Here is a 22,042-nt window from a genome sequence, read left to right on the forward strand (position 1 = left end):
AGTTAACCTCTGCTAAACTGTCAATTGCCTCAAATACAGCCACAATGTATCATGCCAAACACTTCCTTTACTTAAATTCACTTAGAAATAAATTGAATAACAACGGTGTGGAGGCTAGAATGCCCCTGCTCAATGAAAGCAGTAACACGACACGCACTGGCCCCAAATGCCTTGGCGCCCCTTTCGGTATTTATTTAATTCTTTTGAATGGAAAGTGCTTTACACTAGGGGGCTCACCCATGCACTATTCCTCTTGCAATTCCTCTGACTAACTTCTGGGCATCTATTCCATAGTGCACCACTAGGATCCAACTGGCAAGGCAATCTTAGGCATTCACTTGTATCTTGACCCAACTGAAAGCATCAAAGCATCCAAGCCAACATGCAAATTGTGCTCAAAGTAGCCTCAAGGCTTTCACATGCATCAACACTGTCCTTTGGCCTTTCCCAGGCACACCCTTTTTTGAGTGCTTGCTTAAGTCTGTGGGAACCAGAAAGGACTCCAAACACAAGAAAAACACTGCAAAATAACTTCAAATCAAGAGAAGGCAATCAAATGGAAGACAAAAACCAAATACCTGTTGATTATGGCAGAGGGGTGAGCTCAATCCTCGTGCCAGCTCCTGCTGCTGCTCACACATTCTTCTGTTGCATGATTCCCAAGGCAGTCCGTAGAGCTTGTACGGATTGATGTACGTCGCTTTTAATGCGTTGTATGGCACATTTATTGCAAGCGGTATGGAACTGTATGGACATCTGGCACGCATTCTAAGGTAGTTGTACGAACAGCTAGGTGTGTTTTTCGAGGTATTTGCATTTGAGGCATGTATCTCGAGGCAGGTCACCTCTAGGACATACATTATGGGTGCATTTTGAGGTAGATCTGCTGCCCGAAACCTAAACAGCTCTTTGTTGCCTCCTCTCCGCTCTCTATCTATTTCTTTCCCTCTTTATCTGGAAGTTGGAAGACTCCTGCACCCTGCTGGGAGCTTGGACAGGTGATATAGGAAAAAGCACTGAAATCAGCAACAGGAGGCTTCTGCAAGCCGTGCCAGCTTCTTCTGCAGGCTAGGAATGCTCTAGGAGGGTGAGGGAGAGAGATGGTAGGTGGTAGGAGCACATGCATGTGCATGCATGACAAATGGCCCTTCATTAAAGTCCTAACCACCTGACCAAGGACAACATTGGTTGTCCTTGGGCCCAACTTTAAAACCCTTCTTTAATGTCTTTGCCTTGCCCCTAGGACCTAGTGGGTACACCTAGAATTTGCTCTTAGGAACTTCTAGGAAGTCTACACTTGCTCTAGCCAGTCCCTCACGGCCAAACTATTACTTGCCGTAACCACAGTTAACCGTGGGTTGAGTTACATAGGACTTTTCAAGTCCCTGTGATAGGTGGCAAAAACTTGGCGCATCTCGTATGGCTTGGGTTTTTTTTAATGATACAGGGGGCCCAATACACGCGTTTCATATCTTGAACGTTTCGTAAACATTTTGTACATTTCGGGCCAACCCAAAATGTGTTTTGGGCCTCGCAACCTGACCAGCAGAAGCATCGCCCACAATGCCGCCATTTGCTGCATTTGCTTCACATTGGCTGAAGACAACTCCAACCTATAGCCATGACTAGTGACGCCTCTACCTGGAGGTCTGCCCTTTTGTACTATCACCGCGAGACACACTCGTGTCACAATTTTGGACATTATTCCTCCATCAGGACTCTGCTTTGAAGTATTGCACTCAATTCTTTGATGTGTTTGTACATCTGTATGGACTTTCGTACAGTCCGTATGACAGTAGGGACTTGCAGCTTCTGAACTTCTGTCGTCAGGCTTGACTGTATGTATAATCTTTGACATCTTGTCCATACAGTATGGATTTTTTGGGCACCTCTTGCACTAGTTCCACAACAGCCCAGCTTAGTTCACGTTCTGGTTTCATTTTGTAGTTTTTAAATCACATTTTTCTTCACAGCAATTCAGTTGATTTCGTGATCTCTATACTTACCAGATTTTGTGGAATTTGGATCTATTGACAGCACACTGCAGTAAGGTTTGCCTGGTACAATGATATTTGACATTCTTATGTGATTGCCCTCTTTTTGGCTTAGTTACCCGCTTCAAATTCGGGGTTTTTTGACCAATTTGCAGTCATTTCTTTCAGAGTGCCTGGTAAGGCCTTGTCCTCCATTTTTAACACATTTGGCTTGCCAGAAATTGGGCTTTTGCTTCTAGTTTTGCACAACAAACTTTTGCAGGCCAGCATTTGCAGCCAGTCTTTGTGGGCAGATTTGTGCATTTGCTTCAGATTTGAGCAGCCATTTGGGGCAGTCACATCTGTAGATATTTGCTGTTATTTTTTGCCTGACATTTGCAACCATTGCAGTCAGATTTTGTGGGCAGCAAGCTCATTTGGAGCAATGGCCTTGAGGCTTGGACATTTACATTTGTGCAGAGCACATTTCTTTATTTGGGGATTTCGCAATGGCAAGCAATGAGTTGCTTGGAATGATTTCAGCCGAGGATAAGCTCAATGGCACCCACTATCTCATGTGGTCGTACATGGTTCGCCACCTATTGGTTGCCGAAAACCTTTGGGTTATTGTTATAGGAACAATGTGAGACCAGTGTCTCAGGCACCTGTTGCCACTACACCCTCTACCTTGAGTGGTGGTACCATTAATACATTTGGATCATCTACTACTGTTGCCGCAGTGCCTCCTTTAGATCCTATGGGATGGGAGAGATGTACATGCACATGCCTTGATTGCCTTATCCATCAAGGGGGTTATTGGTCCCCATTTTTGATCTTGCAAGACAACAGAGGCTGCATGGCATCTTTTGATTGGATCACAAATGAGCCAGAGTTGCCTTTTTCTTTAAGCGGCTAGATGATGTTAAGATGGAAGAAGGGGACATGCCTACTTGACCAAAACCAAGGCCTACAACGAGCAGCTCATTAACATTGATGAGATTGTGCTAGATCCTCAGATTGTGTCGACTACATTGAGTGGCCTTCTTGATTCTTACTAGGGCTTCGCTATTACATTGAGGCTAGTGGCCATTGGTGCCCCCAACCACTACACCTTCGACCAGCTTGTCACATTGCTCTTGCAAGAGGAGCGCAAGCAAGGCTGCCTCCATCAATGCAGATTAAGCCTTTGCTATGGGTCATAAAGGTAAAGGAAAGGGGGGCAAGAATTTCAGCAAGCCTAAAACTTATGCTCGTACATCATCTTCTAGCCAGGGTGATGGCAAGAAGAAAAGAGATGCAACTATTGCAGTAAGCCCCCGGCGATGACATTTCAGAATGTAGAAAGCTTATTGCTTCAGAGAAGAAGCGGTAGAAGCAATGACTTGCAGTTTCAGATGCTTCTACTATATGTGAAGTCAGCCATGAGGCAGAAAATATTGCACTTGATGATTGGGCATTTGTTATCGCATGCTATTACGATCCTTCCAAATATCGATGGCTGATCCTATGCCAGATTGGTACGTTGATAGTGGTGCTTCCAGGCACATTACCTCCTGCAAGAAGCTATTTCAGTCCTTGGATGATGCACCTAAGGGGGCATAGTTACATGTGCCAATAATGTATCGTATCCCGTGCGAGGGATTGGTCAAGTGAGGTGATGCAGTCCCTCTTTTGGAAGTATGTTCCAGGTTTAAAGAAAAATCTGATTTCTATTTCAGCCATTGCCACAAATGGTATAGAGTGATTTTTGATTGTTATCGCTGTGCTGTGTATGACTTCCGGCATGATAACAACACTATACTCACTGGAACACTTTCCCAAGGGCTATATAATCTTGACTCTTATGACAGAAGGGCTCTTATTGACGCAAGCTGCAAATACAGCAGCTGAATCAGTTATTGCAGATGCTCACCTCTGGCATGAGAGTTGTGCATCTAAACTATGCTAGTCTGGTTAAGATGCATTCGCGAACATGGTGGTAGACCTTCCCAAAATGCATGGTCTTTCAAAGCACATCCATGAGGGCTGCTTGTTGGGGAAGATGCATAGGTTCTCCTTTCCTAAGGATTGGACTGTTGGTGCATCCCGTAAGTTGCACTTGGTTCGTAGTGATGTACATGGACTGATGCGAGCCCTTTCTCTTGGAGGCTGCTCTTATTTTGTCACATTTGTGGGTGGATGACTTTACTAGACACACTTGGGTTTACCTTTTGAAATCCAAGTCCGATGTCTTTGCTTGTCTCAATCTCCTGACACTTTGCACTGACAGGGGGGATGAGTACGTGTCCTGTGGATTTTTTGTGATTTTTTAGCAGCCCGGGGCATCACACATCAGTGCATAGTGCCATACACTCCACATCAAAATGGAGTTGAAGAGCGAAAGAACCGGACTTCAATGGAAATGGCTAGGTGTATGCTAAAGGGAAAGTCTTTGCCCAATAAGTTTTGGTTGGATGCCATCATGTGTGCCAATGGGACCTGAGGGGTATGAGTACCCTACTCGTGGCCAAGTTTTAGTTGGAGAAATCCAAGTTGATAGATTTCATATAGCCTGTTTTAGTAAGGGTAACCCGAGGGGATATATTTCATATAGCCATATCAGTGAGACAAGGATGTTCCTTGGCCTCTTGGCTTTTTCTATTTATTTGTAAAGGCTCTGTGCAATTTCTTGAAGGATGCTATTCTTGGCATTAGGATGCCCATTGCAGCTTTGGAGGAGCTTCTTAATGCAAAGTAAGGGGAAACGGGGGTGGGGGGGGTGAGGGAAGCTTCCTGTGTGGGGTCAGTAACTATTCATCTCTGGGGGGGGGAAGTTGGAGGTTAGGTGGGATTTTCTCTAGCATATATTGCACATAGTTTGTTTCCCATGTCAGCTTCTCCCACAGTTGATATGCCAGTCTACCAAGAACATTAGCTTGATTCTACCTGCTTGTCCTGTACTTACGTGTATCTTAATGGTGCATGCATGCTGATGTAACTTGTCTGAATGTCAATACGGTTTTGGGGGGTTCTCTTGTTGCAATAGTTGGGCTGCTTCAAGAATAGTTAGCAACAGCACTCATGGGCTTGTTACCTACTCATTAAAGTGGCTTGAAGATCAATAAAGCAACTGTGAGCAGGACCATTGCTCAACCAATGGTGTGTTGGTTTTAAGGTGACTTTCAGCACATTTGGTTTTTAAAGTGGTGCTAGATGGTTCTTGAAGTGGTGGCCTTTATATATAGCTAGATGAATTTAGGAACATGCCCAAAATCATCTTCTAAAATTACAAAACACAGTGCAGTTCCGTTTCATGATGGTGGCCGTGCAAGAAGAACTAATGTGATAAGTGTATGGAAAGGAAAGGAGCTGTGTGGACCACACAGCCTATTCTTGGAATTGTGGTAACCTGAGAGTAGGAAGGCAAGACAGCTGTTGTTGTCACTATCATTAACCAGTTGTTGATTTTGACGGCTGTATCTTGTAGTTTTATTTAAAAGTTTGCAGGAGAGGATAGGTGTAGCTAATAAAGAAGCTGACAATTCAAATTTTGTCCTCTTGCATGTGTTTAGGAACTCGTTATAGTATTTTTCATCAAAAGTTTTCTCCTTACAGCTGACCGCAGTAGTCAGCTGTTTCTTTGCAGTCAACGTGCTTTATTTGTAATCAGTCATCGTCTATGGGTTTGGTTAATGCCCTCATTGTTATTCTTCTAAAGTTTGGTATTCTGGCGTCTTTCAGGTGGTAGTCTTTTGTTTTTCGAAAAGTCGATGCGATAAGTCAGCAGATAGTTTGACCGCTGCAGATTTGACAAGTGCATCAGAAAAGAGTGAGATTCGTGTATTCTGCGACAAAGTATTTTCAAGGCTGAAGGGTTCTGATCGTCGACTTCCTCAGGTAATCTTTTTGTCAATGATAAGGCACAATTTAACTTTACAGTGCGCCTCCTTTCAGATGTTAATTTTTGGCAGTGGGAAGATATCTCTATTGTTATATATGTAAGAGAATACATTGTGAACATCTTTCTGTCAACCCCTATAAAGCAACACATATTTGACATTCATTTCCCTAGAGATGCAATTTCTAGGAGAGGTGAGAGATCCCACTCCTCAGGGGATGGAATTCCTGGTATGTGCATCCAAAACTGCAATCTTTTTTTTGTTCAAAACTTACAATACTTAACCCACAAAACACTTAGAGCTTGCCCTACTAGAGATGATCACATCGGGAGAAGGTGGATGTGAAATTTTGTAATGCTACCATGGGGTGGTAGTGTATATTTGTCTATCCTCTTTACATCCATGTAGAAGTTGTGCCCATGGAACGAAATGTGCAATTGTTTTTAGTTGGTTTGTAAAAATGTCCACCAATGCACATAGCATAGGCTTTCTGTATTCAGGAGTTTCAGGACCAAATTCTTGTCTTGAAGTGATGGGGGAATTTCATAACATGGATGGGACATGGACTCCTAACTCTTTCTGAGTGCTTACGACTGATAAAGTTGTGCTGCCTAAACTTCCTTTTAGCTAAAGACTAGGTCAACAGTGGTCAAGAGCTTCTCCTTTGAGTTGGCTTGCTTATTTGCCTTGGCTCTAGACAAAAATAAATAAGATGGTGCCTCTCTTTTTCACTTGCTCCTTTGTATGCTTAAACTTGAAGATGCTGATAAATATGATTTTATCCAACCATAATAATTGTGTGCTGTGAATGGACTTGGAGGAAAGGGATGGAAGCTTAAGTTTATGTTCTGGTCTGCCATAGTGTCCTCCTTGGAATTGTAGTTGAGCTTGTACCTGTGGTAAGGTTTACTATCTTTTATTTTATTCACAATGTGTGTTCTACAATTCTTTGTTTTGGAGGTTGTCAGGCTTGAGGATTTACTCCGTCGGGGAATAGGAGTACATCATGCAGGTCTCTTACCTATCGTGAAAGAGGTCGTGGAAATGCTATTTTGTCGGGGAGTCATTAAGGTTAGAAGAAGGCTCTCTTTTCTCTCATGACTTCTGAATATCCTACTCTTTGTAATGGAGTTGCAGGAAATGCTGGCTTGCTGTAGAGTCCTTAATGGTAGAAGAAAGGGTCTTTTCTCTCGTAAGTTTCATGCAAACATATTCTTGCACTTTTAGTTGCAAAAACCTTGAAGAGGGTGGTTGGATCAAAGATATGCACAAAAAGGAAACCCCTTTAAACTTAGCTCTATGGTACAACTTGGTTGAGAATATAATATGAGTAATGGTTTACGTGGTAAATTTATGCGAAGTGAATTGGACATGAAATCTGAAGAGTGAAGTGTAGAGACCTAGACTCACCAAGGATCCATGATCAAAGTTGTAAAGAGTGCAAGCATTTTTCAGTAATGTGCATTCACAATGTGAAACATGAAATTGTGCATTGTGCAAGAAACAAATAACGAGTGCATAGCTCTCCTTTTTGTTTCCCCTTTCATTTCTACTATTGCAAAACATTGTGGCCACCAGTTTCTGAAATTGTAATTTTAAAAATTTGGTCATGATTCTTTTTTATTTGGGCCTCCGCCCTTGCTGCCTCTCGCTGCCTTCCCCTGCCCCCCTCTCCTCACCTGCTTCCCTTCCTTGCTGCCTACCTCTCTGCACCCGCTGCTTGCCTCTCTGCCCCTCTCCTCACCTGCTTCCCTCCCCTTCTGCCTGTGCCCCCGCCACCTACTGCCTGCCCTCTCCCGTTCCCTTCTCTCCTCTCAGTCCCTCCCCTCCCTTCTCTCCTCTCCAGCCCCTCCGCCCCCCCCTCCCTTCTTTCCTCTTAGTGACGGTTGGATCTATCATTGTTTGAGTTGGCCCTCCACACTTGATTGACGAATGGCCACCCATTCAGGCAATCCTCGACACTTCCACCGGCCGGTAGAATGTGCATTTTTTCAAAAGATGAGTTATTGCAGCTTCAAAAGGATGTGGATTTTGAGAGCTACACCATTGTTTTTCCACTCAGTCCTGGGCCCAATCCTTCCGGATCACAAGCTAGGGACTGTGGATGCTTGTTGTCTTACCTCCTCACCTCATCCTCGTCCTTTTTCATGTTTGATAATTGGGATGAGGTTTCTTTCTGGTGGCTTTTGGCTCTCTTGGAGTGGCGAGTGCAATGCTCAAGGCTAGCCCCTTCGCACTTGGTATTAAGAAGGTATTTTTCAATACGTTCTCTTTAGGTTTTCAACCGTATAGAGAAGTAGTGGTGGGTGACTTTACTCTTACATCAGATTCCTGGGTTTGCCTTGGTTTTGCCATTGGCTTCTAGCCACGATTAGAGCTTCTTTTGGGCCGGTCACAAAGATCCCCCCTCCTTGGTTTACCCTCTTCCGCAATAGAGGAGATTGGATCGGACGGGGTTCCAATAGTTATGGTCATTGTGTTTGACCTAATATTTCCGATGACCACATTATGCTCTAGTGTCCAGATGGCTCTCTTTTTCAGTAGAGAGTTGAGATCGTGGGCAGGTAGGATCAATGTCGGATATGTAGGACTTGTGGCTACTTCGCTAGAGATTGCGCAAAGAAGGAAAGGCCAATGAAGTCTTGTAGTGCGGCTCATTCTTATTCTTTTCAAAGTGTTCCATTGACACCCCTACACGTCCAACACCCACTGCACGCCTCACATCTGCTGGCCTTCATTGGGTTGTGGTTAGAGTTGGTGCTTCTCCACCACGTGTAGATCAAGATACTCCTTCTCTGGTCCCAGATTGAGCTTTGGTTGCAACCAATGATATCCATGCTCTGGTTAAGGGCCACGGCTTAGTGATGTCTATGCCTCAGTTTAGGTTGCGGCCAGTAATGCCCCTGACCTAGTTTTAGTCGAGGCCAAGGTGATGCTCCTTTAGATCTTTTTCCAGATCTTGGCCTCTCGTCCGAGCAGCCTCCTTCCCTGTCAGTACACCCTTGTTTGATCGAGGGAAGGATGTGGCTCTTGCCTCCTCAATGCTCTTGTAGGAAAGGACCTTATGAACTCCGGCGCCGTGCTTGGTTTAGAGGACTCTTTCTCTCCTCTAAGTGATTTTGGTTTTATCAATAGAGCGTCCTCTTTCTAGGTGTGTGGATTCTCTCTCTTGTGGATTTTCCTCCTCTCCACTACTCTAGGAGATGTTTTACGCATGAGAGAGATGTTTCCACTGTGAGGTCCAGTAAGGTTTTCCTACCTACTTTCTCCTGTCGATGAGGATTGTTAGCTGGAATATTCAGGGCCTTGGTGGTGTACCTCATTGCCAGTGAAAGGCACAACTGATTCGTAATTAGCTTCATTCAGGTGTCACTGGGGGACTTATTGACATTCTCTTTATTTAGGAACACGAGCTAGAAGTTAAAGATTGTGCAAAGTTAAGTAAACTCCTTTTTGGTCATACATTTATGGTCTCTTGCATTGGGCAATAGGGTTCATTACAGCTCCTAGAGCACAGTGGATGATACTTTTGATTAAAGGACGTAAGGTTGGTCTTCTCAACCTTCAACATGGTGGAGTTGCCTTTAGGAAAAAAAGAGGGAAGTTTGCATTGACACTCTTGAGAGAGGAGCTTGGGATGCCTTCCTTTTCCTGTTCAGTGTTGGTGGACATGCTTGGACAGATGATGCCTCTTACACTTTGTCTCATTTGCTCTTGTCGAACAGGAGACATCAGATGCCCATCCGTATATAAGCAAACACATCTTTATACCACAAAAACAAGGTTTTCATATCTCAGAGTTGATCACCTAATAAATGTGCACACTGTGTGGCTCTTCAGCTGTGCCTAGATTGAGTTCCTGAATTGGATCAGGAATCAATGATTGGGCTTTAGATAAAGTTGGCCCGGTATGCATTTTACCAGGGGTTTTCACCTTGGATGACTTTCTGGTGGTTTTTTGATTTTGTCATGAGCCTCAATTGAGACGCTAGGTGTCTTATATGTAAGACAGAGTTCCATCTCCTTTACATGTGGCAACAACCCTCTCTGGTATTAGTGATTTCTATAATTTCATTGATAGTTCCAAGAGACATGAGATTCTTAGATAAGAGGTTGGTCTTCAATAGCAATTAGCAGCCTTGTAGAGGGAAGAGTAGAAGCGGCCTAAAGATTCTTGGATTCAGGAGTGTCTTACTGCAGCAAGGGCTCATCAACAAGTTATTTTGGATTCGAGAGGATAGTATGTGTTTCATGCATGAGAGTCATTTTGGACTCCAATAGGAGGAAGAGTCAGTAAGCACTTCTTTCTCTACTCCTAGCCCGAGACATGGTAGATAAATTGTTTCTCAGCTCATTGACTTTGATGGGGTTTTACAGTTAGACCTTAATGCCATCTTACGTATAGCTATTGATTTTTATGCCTCCCTTCTTTCAGCAAATGCCTACTAGAGATGATGCCAGACTTAGAATTAGATCCCGATGCCATCTTACGTATAGCTATTGATTTTTACGCCTCCCTTCTTTCAGTAGATGCCTACCAGAGTTTGGCAAGGTATTATAGCATTGCTGAAATTAGATATAAGAGTCTCACTTGATGCACGTTTCATGAATCTTGAATTTGGACGGCATTTCTTGCCCATTACAAGGCAAGTGCCTGGGTTCAACTGGGTCAACACCCCCTTTTTATGGCTTTTTGGGGCATGATTGGGACCATGTTACCCCAGCCTTGTAGGGCATTTGTGACTCTGGTACTATGCCTAATTCACTTACAAAGATCTCATTCACTCTAGTATTATGCCCAATTCACTTACAAAGATCTCATTCATCTTATCCCAAAGGGGGTTTGCAGAAATTTGATTTTCCAATGGAGGCCAATCACTCTTTTGGGCACCTTTTACAAGATTTTGGCCATAAGCTATCAGTTTGCGTTTGCAGCCCGTCTGTGTATCATGAATATTCATGATACACAGATGGGGTGAAGCATTACAAATAATATTTTTTCATTTTGGGAGGCTTTGGATTGGGCCATGTAGAGTGGCCAGAGGCAAGCCATTCTACTCTTGGATTTCAAGACAACTTAAGACACAAGAGATTGGGTTTTTTTAACATTTTGAATTTTCAAATGCTTATCAAAGGGGATACAAGAGCGATTTCAGATTTCTAGATCAGTCCGACAGGGATGCCCTCTTGCCTCTTTCCTATATTTGGTTATGGCTGAAGCATTGAGCATCTTTTTGAGATCTCAGGCTAACATTATTGGGTTGAGACTTAGATGGGATGAGGAGATCTTGGACAGTGAGGTTGGTGATGACATTGCTGTTTTTGGATGCCACTTCATAGACTCACTTCCTTCAAGGCAACTTTGGATCTATGTTGTTTTGCAGTAGGTGCACACATCAATTGGAATAAATCCAATGGCTTCTAGATTAGAAAAAGGACACTCTATTGGGAGGTTGATTTTGGTTTTACTTGGATTCAGAGGGGTGTCTTTGTCAGAGAATTAGGTTGATAGGTCGGTGTGAGTCTCTTTGCAGTAGTTTGCTCCTGTGTTGAAGCATATCATGTGAAAACTCCTCGGAGTTCGGCCAAACTTGACCTCACTTCCAGGGGGGTGGTGGTTAACCGGTTAGGTGTCGGCCACGGCATGGTTTATTTGCTCTTATTGGTGCCACTCTAGGGAATGCATCACTCAGCTTAAAAGGCCTATAAGGAACTTCTTGTCGAGTGGGCTAAATGTTTCGGCAAACACCAAAGACAAAATTCCCCCTCCCATGTGGCCTCAATATCATTGATCTAGACTTGCATTGCAAGTTGTGGTCAGGGACCTTTTTTAGGACAAGAATGTTGGAAATATATTTTCATTCATTGCAAATAGCCTTGCTCTCCTTACTCAGGTGGGGATTGGATCGATAGTACTACGTGGATTTTTACTTCAGCTCATCTCGGGGTTCCTTCCTCCCCTCTTATGGCTGTCATCTTGAAATCGTGGGCAGCTTCGGAAGTAACCTTCAAAGAGTCCCCCCTTCTCTTTGGAAGAGATTGATAGGCAGCCTATCATGTGGAATGATACCATACTTAATGATTGATCATGGTAGACCTCTTGGTACGTCTCGTTATATGCAGTGGTCTAGATGGGAGAGAGGTCCCGCTTTTTCAGTGGGCTCTTCGAAGGGTTTCAAAAACGTTCTGGATGGTCATAAATTTCAACTACAAAGTTACTTTTGAGAAAATGAAAGGAGAATTAAGCAGATTGATGCAGCCAGTGTTGGCATTTTTGGCTTGGTAACCTTCGTAGGGCGTGCAACTTACTAAGGTTTCTTGGCGGTTATGAGTGTGCACCATTTGTTAGACTCCCATGCAAAAGACCTACGTGTTCAAGAGGCTTCTTGAAAGGTAAACTGCTGAATGCTATGAGCACAGCTCACTTCCGGACGGTTCGGTGGCTTGTTGGCTCTTCATGAAAGTCGACTGGCGGCTTTGTAGCTGAAGACAATTGGTTCGTTGGAGGACTGCACTGGAGTCGACAAAGCATGGCTTCTCTGCTGGCAGCTTGGCGGTGTTCTTTCTCCATATATGCATATTGGTGGAGCTGCTCTTGGTGGAAGTCTCTGTGATGCTTCTCCAACTGCTGTGTGTCGGTCTCTTTCTCGAGGATAGTTTGAGTGTCTGTCACTCTTCTTTGCAATCTTGTGTGGAGATGTCCTTTGTCAAGCTACTTGTGTAGAAGCAGGTTCTATAGTGCTTTGTGGAGCCTTTGTGGCTGAGATATTGCTCTTTCCAAGTGTCTTGTAATTACTTCTAAAAGCGTGGGTAGGGATGCACAATTTGTCTGTCTTTGGGTCATTGATTTCTTTTTGTGTTAGCTAGTGAGCAGCATCAATTAGAGAGTCTTTATGAACCTTTATCTCTTTCGTGAAGCTACAAAACCATTGAAGATGAGCTATCCTGAGTTTTTTGGTTGTGGAATATAGAAGCTTGAGCATGGTATATAGGCTCACAGACTCACCTAGCATAACTCAGGATGTATGGCCAACTCAGAGGTCTAGGAGAGGCCAACTCAGAGGTCTAGGAGACAATCAAAAGCCACCTAGAGAACACACAAAGATTGCTGCTGCTCCCTGCTCCTCCTGCTCCCCTCCTCTCCCTGCTCCTCCTGCTGCTCCTCCTGCTTCCCTCCTCGCTGCCCCCTCCCTTCCCTCCTCCCTGCTGCTGCTCCTCTCCCTGCTCCTCCTGCTGCTCCTCCTGCTCCCTCCTCGCTGCCCCTGCTGCTCCTCCTGCTCCCCTCCTCGCTGCCCCCTCCCTTCCCTCCTGCTGCTCCTTCTCCCTGCTGCTGCTCCTCTCCTCGCTCCTCCTCGCTGCCCCCTCCCTTCCCTCCTCGCTGCCCCCTCCTTTCCCCCGCGCTGCCCTCTCCCCTGCGCGCTGCCCCTCCTTCCTACCTGCTGCAGCCTCCCCCCCCTGCGCTGCAGTCTGCTCCCCCCCTGCGCCTGCCGCTGCTCCCCCTCCGCTGCAGCCTACTCCCCCGTGCTGCTGCCTGCACGTCCCCCCCGTCCCCTCCTCTCCTCCCCTGCTCTTCCTTGCTCCCCCCCCCTCCCCCCCCCTCTCCTCCCCTCTCCTCTCTTCCTCTCCTCCTCTCCTCCCCCTCTCCTCTACTCCTCTCCCCCCCCTCTCCTCCACTCCTCCTCTCCTCTATCCTCCCCTCCTTTCCCCTCCTCCTTGCTGCCCCCTTGCTGGCTCCTCCTTGGCTGCTTCTTCTCTCTCCCTTCTTCCTTCACCCACTCCTTTATCTGGAGTACCCCTATTCTCTTATAGGGGTCTCCTGGGTTTTAGGAAAGCGGACGGAGTTTTTTATTTTTTGTGTTTGAATCGGCCAACACACCTCGATTGACGAATGGGTTCCCATTTAGTCAATCCGTCTCCGCTCACACCGGCCGTGAGAACTGTCACTTTTTCAAAAGACGAGCTGCAGCAGTTGCAAAGGGATTTGGAGCATGAGTGTTCCACGACTTTCTTCGCACGCATTCATGGCTCACACCCCTCCAGGTTACAAGCTAGAGATTGGATGCTGGCGGCGCTTCCTTAGGACCTCGCCCCCCCACCTCAAGGATGTTCGTTTGTTGGGACGGGGTTTCTTTCTGGTGTGCCTAGATTCCCCGGACGTCACAGGCCAGGTTTCTACTTCTAGGCTACAGGAGGATTTTTTTGTTTCCTTTTCAACTGGGATTTGACCCAGTTGAAGAGGACAAGCATGGAGTTTCTGTTTTCATTAGGTTCCCTGGTCTTCCCTCAGTTTATCACCGGCTTCTTTCAGTTATTGGCAAGAGGTTTGGTGTGGTAGCAGAGATCCCCCCTCTCCTTGACGAGCCCTCTTCGGCTGCTGAGGCGGTTCGGATGGATGGGGTACCCAGGGTTAGGGTCATTGTCCAGGACCCCAATATTTCAGATGACCACATCATGCTACAGCGACCCGATGGGTCTTTCTTCCGCCAGAGATTTGAGGTTGTAGGTCGGCAGGACTAGTGCAGGATTTGCAGATCCTCGCAGCACTTCGCCAGAGATTGCCCAAAAAAGAAAGAGGCCCAGAAAGCAACCAGCTCGTACTATCTTACGACAGAGAGAAGGAGCAGGACCTACCGCTCCACAGACACGGCCTCAGACACGGGCTCCCCCCCCTCCTAGGGCTACTCGAGTCCCTTTGGCACCCCGCACCACCTCTGGCCCACGGTGGGTTCGAGTCGCGGTTAGGCCCTCTACTTTAGTTCACACCTCCACCTCTTCGGAGGCTACCCCTTTGGAGCCTCGAGAGGAGACTAGTGTTCAGGAGCCTTGTTCGACTCCACCCTTGGACCAAGCTGTACCTTCCTCAGCAGCCCAGGTTGTTGGCACCTCGTCCGCACCACTTTTTGATTAGGATCTAGTACAGGTGCCTCCCTCTTTGGACAGAGCGAAGGGGGTCTTACATTCTCTTCCTACTTCGGTAGGAATCCTTCGTACCCCCTCCCCAGGACTGGCTCAGCGGAACTCATTTTCGGCTTTGGAGGACCTCTCTAGCCTCCCAGATGATGATTTTGTACTCTCTACTTTTGGAGAGCCAGTTATTGGCATCCCTCTTGAGAGATCCTTCTCTCTCTCACCTGTGGACTTTCCTCCCCTTGGACCTCGTGTGTATGGCAGGAGGTCTGCTCCGGTAGAGGTTTCTTTTTCCGCCACCAGGTCGGGTAAGGTATTCCAACCCACTTTCTCCCGCCGATGAGGATAGCCAGTTGGAATATACAGGGACTGGGCGGCATCCCTCATCGCCGTCGCAGACAGTTGATTAGGAATCAGCTCCTTCTAGGTGTTTCAGGTGGTTCCCTAGACATTCTTTTTCTTCAGGAACACAAACTGGATGTCAGAGATTGCTCCAAGTCAGGTAAGCTGCTCTCAGGCCTAACTTTTTGGCTTCTTGCCTTGGGAACCAGAGGAGGTACATGCATTTCAATTTCAGATTCTATTCTCCCTCTGGTCATTGGACATGGTACCATAACCCCCTCCAGGGTCCAGTGGGTTTTACTTCTGATTGACGGACGTAAGGTTGGTTTCCTCAACCTCTATGCTCCGAACAACAGAGGGGACCGTGTTTTGTTTTGGAAAGAGTTGGTCTCGTGGGTTGACATTGCGGATTCGTGGATTATTGGAGGTGACTTCAACATGGTTGAGGCACCTTCTGATAAGAAAGGGGGCAGAGAAGGTGGTATCTACTCCCTTGAGAGAGCAGCCTGGGATGCCTTCTTGTTTAGGTTCAGTGGCAGAGATGTTTGGTCAGATGATGCATTTCTTATTCAGTCTCAGTCACTTTTGTTTTCTTGGTCGAACCATAGGGTGCAGATGCCTATCCATGCTCGGATTGACAGATTCTATGTGGGTGACTGGGCTCTTGATAGAGGGGGGACAGTTTGCATGCACCCGGTGTTTCCACTTCAGACCATTTTCCGGTAATTTTGTCCATCTCAGAGCCTCATCTGAGAGGACGATCTCATAGTATCAGGATCCCCGATGCCTTATACACGGATGAGACTCTCACAGAGGCAGTGTTGGAGATCTGGGTTTCTCATATGCAGGGAGGGTGGCCGGTCCTTCACATGTGGCCACAGCACTTGCCAGTATCAGCGACTTTTATCACTCCGTTGCTAGTGCTCGGCGAGGTGAGGTACTCAGGCGAGAGATCGGTATCGGCCGACAGTTGGCAGCCTTACAGAGGGAGGAGCAGAAACGACCATCATATGCTTGGATATAGGAGCGCCTTGCTGCTGCAAGGGCTCACTTGCAAACCTTGCTTGATTAGAGAGCAGAGTATGCCTTCCATGCACGGGAGTCCTTTTGGATACAGATGGGAGGGAGAGTCAATAAATACTTTTTCTCTACACTTGGTCCTAGACATAGTAGAGAGAGTGTCAGGCAGCTTATTGACTCTGACGGCGTTTTGCAGTCCCATCCGGAGATGATCATGCACTTAGCAACAGCTTTCTATGCTTCCCTACTTTCCGCAGATCCGAACTCATAGGCCAGAGAGGTGGCTAGAGATGAAGTTTGGCAGAGTTTACCTGTGTTGGTCACCCCAGAGATGTTATGCTCACTTGATGCACGCTTTACCAACACAGAATTCAAGACTGCTCTCTCTGCCCTTCATAAGGGGAAATGCCCTGGTTCCGATGGTCTTAGTCCTCCTTTTTTTATAGCCTTTTCGGATATGATAGGTAATCATATTACTTCAGCCCTGCAGGGCATTTGGGACTCGGGTGAGATGCTTGACTCACTGACCGAGGGACTCATTCACCTTATTCCGAAAGGTGGCAACAGGAATTTTGTATCCCATTGGAGACCCATCACTCTTTTGGGCACTCTTTACAAAATCCTTGCCAAGGCGATTAGCATCCGATTACAGCCCCTTCTTCCAGACCTCATCTATGATACTCAGACATGATTTGTGCATGGCAGGAGCATTTTTGATAATATCTTTTCCTTTTGGGAAGCCACAGAGTGGGCTATGCAGAGTGGGTAGAGGCTAGCAGTTCTACTCCTGGACATCGAGAAAGCCTATGACAGAGTAGATTGGGGTTTTCTTGAGGGCACTCTTGTACGGTTTGGATTTTCAGATGCTTGGATTAGAGGGGTGGCCTCCCTTTACAGATCAGCCCACAGCCAGGTTTTGATTGGAGGGGTAAGGGGTGACAGGTTTCAGATTTCCAGATCAGTTTATCAGGGATGCCCTTTAGCCCCCTTCCTCTTTCTTTTTGTGGCAGAAGCTATGAGTATCTTCCTTAGATCTCAGGCTGAGCTTTTGGGGCTGAGATTGCCCTTGAGACAGGAGCAGGAGCTTCTTGATTGTGAGTTGGCTGATGACACTGCTATTTTTATTGAGGCCTCTTCGCAGTCACTTGATTCTTTCTAGACAGCCTTGGATATTTTTTGCTCAGCTGCAGGGGCACACATTAACAGGCTTAAATCCTTTGGCTTTTGGATCAGTGATGAGGACACTCCAGGCTGGGGAGTTGACATTGGCTTTTCCTGGATTCAGAGGGGTGTTCCTATCAGGTATTTGGGATGCCAAGGAGGATTGGACATCTCTCCAGCACAGCAGTTTGCCCCAATACTAGAAAGTATAAGGAAAAAGCTCCTTTTCTGGAGCTCTGCCAAACTCGACCTTGCATCTAGAGTTGTGGTAGTGAACCAGGTTCTCTTGGCCACCTCCTGGTGTGTGTGTTTTTGATGGTGCCGGTCTAGGGATTGCATCAGTCAGCTCATCAGACGAGTCAGGAATTTTTTATGGAGTGGACTTGATGGCACAGCAGATGTTGCAGTAAGGTCGGCCTGGGAGACCATTATTCTCCCTACATGTGAAGGGGGCCTTAATGTCATTGGGTGCTGTGAACTACCACACAGGCGGTCATGTCCTCCTTCGGCAAAACCTCGAGGCCTAGACCTAGACTTGCTGTGTAGGGCATTGCTTTGTAAGGTGGTGGTGAGGAGACTCATGCCTGGGCAGGAACCTTGGAAGGATTTCTTTTTTGGACGCATTCAAGCTTGCACACCAACCTTGGGAGATGATTGGGCGGACAGCCCTCGTTGGATTTTCACTTCCGCCCCTCTCAGATCTCCTGCCTCTCCTCTCATGACTGCCATCCTGAAAGCTTGGGAGAGCTTCAGGAACACTCTTCGAAGGATTCCACCTTCTACCGTCGAAGAGATTGATAGGTAGCCGATCGTTTGGAATGATAGTAGTCTTGACGAGCATGCCAGACCACTAGGCACTTCCCATTACATGCAGTGGTCTAAATGGGAGAGAGGCCCCGCCTACACAGTAGGCACTTGGAAAGCTTTTATCAGGCTACCTGAGGATCAGAGACTGCAGTCCGTGAGTCACCTTAGAGGGGTAGCACGCAGGATTCAACAGATAGGTGCAGCCATCCCGGTGGAATGGACAGTTGAGTTGCCTATTACTTCCACCACTTGGATGGGGGCTTTTTCGAGGACATTAGTTCCTTTACGGGTGATCACTCTCCGAGGTCTCGGGGAAGACGCACTGGTCTTTGACATTGGGGATGGAGGTTTACTCTCTACATCCAAGGATGGCATTCTTCTTGAGGTTGCCTTTCAGCCTGTCATGATTGCTGGTTTTGTGGACCATGGAGCGGGCTTGCAGTGGTACATAGACCCCGACCCTCTGCTCTTGGCCTTGGGATCGTGGAGGTTGTGGTTATATGGAGGTGCACCTATCAGGTGGGACCCAGGAGAGTGGGAGTGGATAGATCATGGGCATCGAGAGAGGGGGATTTCCTTCTTTCGTTTCACGGTTGGTAATGTCAGGAGATTTCAGCTGAACAGTTTTTTTGAGGTTGTTTGGCTTTGGGAGGAAATGTGACCAGAGTATGAACTGAATGTAGAGATGTGTAGAGACAAGGATTTTGAATGAATACCTTTTACCTGGTGATTGAGTCGTTCACTTGCTTTAAATGTGTATGAGGGTGGCTGTGAAGGCGGTCTAGGCTCTACTGCTTTTGTCCATCCAACATGACACCCGTGCTGCATTATCCCATATACAATTGTGTGCTGGATCACTTTCCTAGCCCTATAAAAGGGGCCTGAGCTGTACTTGCAATTCATTCAAGGTCAATACACTTCCGATCCCGTGTGATACTTTCAAGTGTCAACCTTATTGGCTGTACGTGCATGAAGGACTAAATCTAGCATCAAGCTAGCCAGCCTCGTGGGAGCTGTCACACCCCATGCCCTCTTCCTAGTAAGAGTGACTTTTCCTTTTTGCCTTCTATTTCTCCTATTAATGCTAACTAGTTTCTCAGTTTCCCTAAACTAGTGACTAGCCTGTAACAGAAGTCTTGTTTTCGTTCATATTATCAAAGCTGCTTTTTGGCCAGATCAAGGGCATTTCGTGATCCATTTGTTCTGAAATTTGGAGCATGTGCAAAAATTCATGGCCAAAAGTGTCAGGGATCCCATCTAGAGGGCCACCCATCTAGAGGGTCAAATTTGTAAAGTGTCAGGGGTCCCGTTCTGCCACGTGTCACCCATCTAGAGCGTAGAATTTTCAAAGTGCTCAAAATTTGGCGCTTTTTGCGTCAATGGACTCCCTGATTCTCTCTATGTGTTGGAATCACCAAATTGTTAGGGTTTGACCCTACATTGCAACCGTATGTCTGATGTAGGTAGAACTGACAGTTAGTCAATGATCTAGTGCTTGAATGCACCAAATCACATCATATTTGGCTTGTCCTAGTCGCTCTTTCCTCTAGGTGCCGCCTCTAAAGTTTGGTGATGATCGGAGTTGTAAACAGATTTGTTGTCAGGATTTCTACTTCTGCTATGATCTGCACGTGTACATCTCTGATCTGCATCAGCCTTGGTGCACCCCATTGCATAGATACATGGATGCTGATGACTGATTATGGTGGAGATGAGATCAGTAGACTTAAGTAATTTGAAGATCATCTCCCTCCTCCCTCACCCTCCCTCTCCCCTTCCCTCTCCCCGCCCTCCCTCTCCCCCCTCCCCGCTACCCCCCTACCCCCTACCTCTCCCTCCCCGCCCAACCTCTCCCCCACCCGTCAGCCCCCCCGCCCCCCTTCTCCTCCCCCGTCCCCTCCCCCGTCATCCCTCTCCCTCGCCAGCCCCCCCCCCCCGGGTGCCCCCCTCCCCGCTGCCCCTTTTTGCTCTCCCCTCCCCCGCTGCCCCCTTCTCCTCCGCCCTCCCTCTCCCCCGCCAGTCCCCCCGCCCCCTTCTCCTCCCCCGCCCCCCTCCCTCGCCCTCCCTCTCCCCCCCCCGCTGCTCTCCCCCTCCCTGCTGCCCCCTTCTCCTCCGCCCTCCCTCTCCCCCGCCAGCCCCCCTGCCCCCCCCCCAAAAAAAAAAAAAAAAAACCTCCTCCCTGCCCTCTTCCTTCCTATCTCAGCTCCCCACGCCTCCCCCTCAGCCTACCTCCGTCTCCCCTCTCTCCTCCCCTCTCTTTCTCCTTCTTCCTGCCCCTCTTTCCCTTCCCTTCCCCTCTCTCCTACCCTCTCTTTCTCCTTCTTCCTGTGCCCGCGTTCAGGGCGTCCTGGGCAGTAGTTTCACGGACGGAGCTTTTTCAGTGTTGGAATTGGCCTTTTCACATCGATTGGCGAATGGATCCCCATTCAGCCAATCTCCGTCCACCTCCACCGGCCACGAGAACCATCTTTTTTTCAGAAGACGAGCTGCAGCAGCTCAAGAAAGATGTGGAATTAGAGGGCTCCACATCACTTTTCGCCCCCATCTTTGGGTCACACCCTTCTAGATCACAGGCTAGAGACTGGATGCTGGCGGCGTTACCAGGAGACCTCACGCCTCACCTCAGGGATATTCGACTTTTGGGACGTAGATTCTTCCAAGTGGTTTTCGACTCCCATGAGTCCACAACCCTTGTTCTCAAAGCTAATCCCTTGGCTTTGGGTTCGAGGAGGATCTTTCTTTTGCCCTACACCTTGGGCTTCGATCCGGTCGAGGAGGACAGGCAGGTCACATCACTGTTCATTACGTTTCCTGGTCTTCCTTAAGTCTACCATCGACTGCTTGCCACTATCGGAGCCACATTTGGATTGGTCACGGAGATCCCCTCCCTTCCTGGCATGCCTTCTTCCTTGGCAGAGGCAGTCAGTGCAGACGGGGTGCCTCATGTTAGGGTCATTGTCTCTGATCCTAACATCTCAAATGACCACATTATGCTTCAGCGTCCAGACGGCTCTCTCTTTCGATAGAGAGTCGAGATTTCAGTTAGACAGGACCAGTGCAGGATTTGCAGGACCCTTGGGCACTTTGCTAGAGACTGTCCAAGGAAGAGAAAAAGACCCAAGAGGTCTTTTGGTGACAGGGCCTTCCTTTCAGTAGGTGTGGGGATCCTTTCACCTGTTGAGCTTCCTGCCCTCAGCAGGAGTGTTTCGGCCCAGGGAAAGCTGGTCTCCTCTACTAGGTCGGGTAAGCCTTTCGATCCAGCATCCTCCTGTCGATGAGGATAGTCAGCTGGAACATACAGGGCCTAGGCGGAGTTCCACACCGTCGCCATAGGCAGCTGATTCGGAACCAGCTTCATCCAGGCGTCACTGGAGGTGCTATTGATATCCTTTTTATCCAGGAACACAAGCTAGATGCCAGTGATTGCTCTAAGTCTGGCAAATTGCTTTCAGGACATACCCTCGGGTCGCCTGCTATGGGCACAAGGGGAGGTACTTGCATTTCGGTCTCTCTTTCTATTCTCCCCTTGGTTGCTAGTCATGGTATTATCTCCCCTTCTAGAGCTCAATGGATCATTATTTTGATTGGAGGGCGTAAGATTGGTCTTCTCAATCTTTATGCTCCCAACAATAGAGGGGAGCGGATCTCCTTTTGGAAGGAGTTACTCTCTTGGGCCCCTATTGCAGATTCTTGGATCATTGGTGGCGACTTCAACATGGTTGAGTTGCCTTGAGACAAAAAGGGAGGTAGACAGGGTGGAATTCATTCTTTGGAGAGGGCAGCCTAGGATGCCTCTCTCTTTCAGTTCAGTGGCAGAGACACTTGGTTGGATGATGCCTTTCATATTATCCCACAGTCACTCCTGTACTCTTGGTCGAACAGGAGAATACACATGCCCATTCATGCACGGATTGACAGATTTTATGTAGACGATTGGGCACTTGACAGAGGAGG

The 22,042-nt window shown here is 47.3% G+C and overlaps 1 protein-coding gene across 5 annotated transcripts in view; it reads left to right on the forward strand.

Moving 5' to 3' along the window:
* The window catches only part of LOC147890892 (RNA helicase, ATP-dependent, SK12/DOB1 protein), a 257,780-nt gene that overhangs the window by 90,541 nt on the left and 145,197 nt on the right, over positions 1-22,042 (forward strand). For 4 of the 5 annotated variants that reach the window (XM_087389232.1, XM_087389233.1, XM_087389231.1 and 1 more), the window contains exons 14-15: positions 5,694-5,849; positions 6,812-6,922. In XM_087389232.1, coding sequence (XP_087245358.1) covers positions 5,694-5,849; positions 6,812-6,922 — 267 coding nt within the window. The remainder of the gene's footprint in view (positions 1-5,693; positions 5,850-6,811; positions 6,923-22,042) is intronic. The other variant, XM_087389235.1, reaches the window with a different exon arrangement.

The sequence above is a fragment of the Dipteris shenzhenensis genome, chromosome 18 (genome assembly GCF_047967505.1).
Source record: "Dipteris shenzhenensis isolate YYH24624 ecotype China chromosome 18, Dip_SZ_1.0, whole genome shotgun sequence".
NCBI lineage: Eukaryota > Viridiplantae > Streptophyta > Polypodiopsida > Gleicheniales > Dipteridaceae > Dipteris > Dipteris shenzhenensis.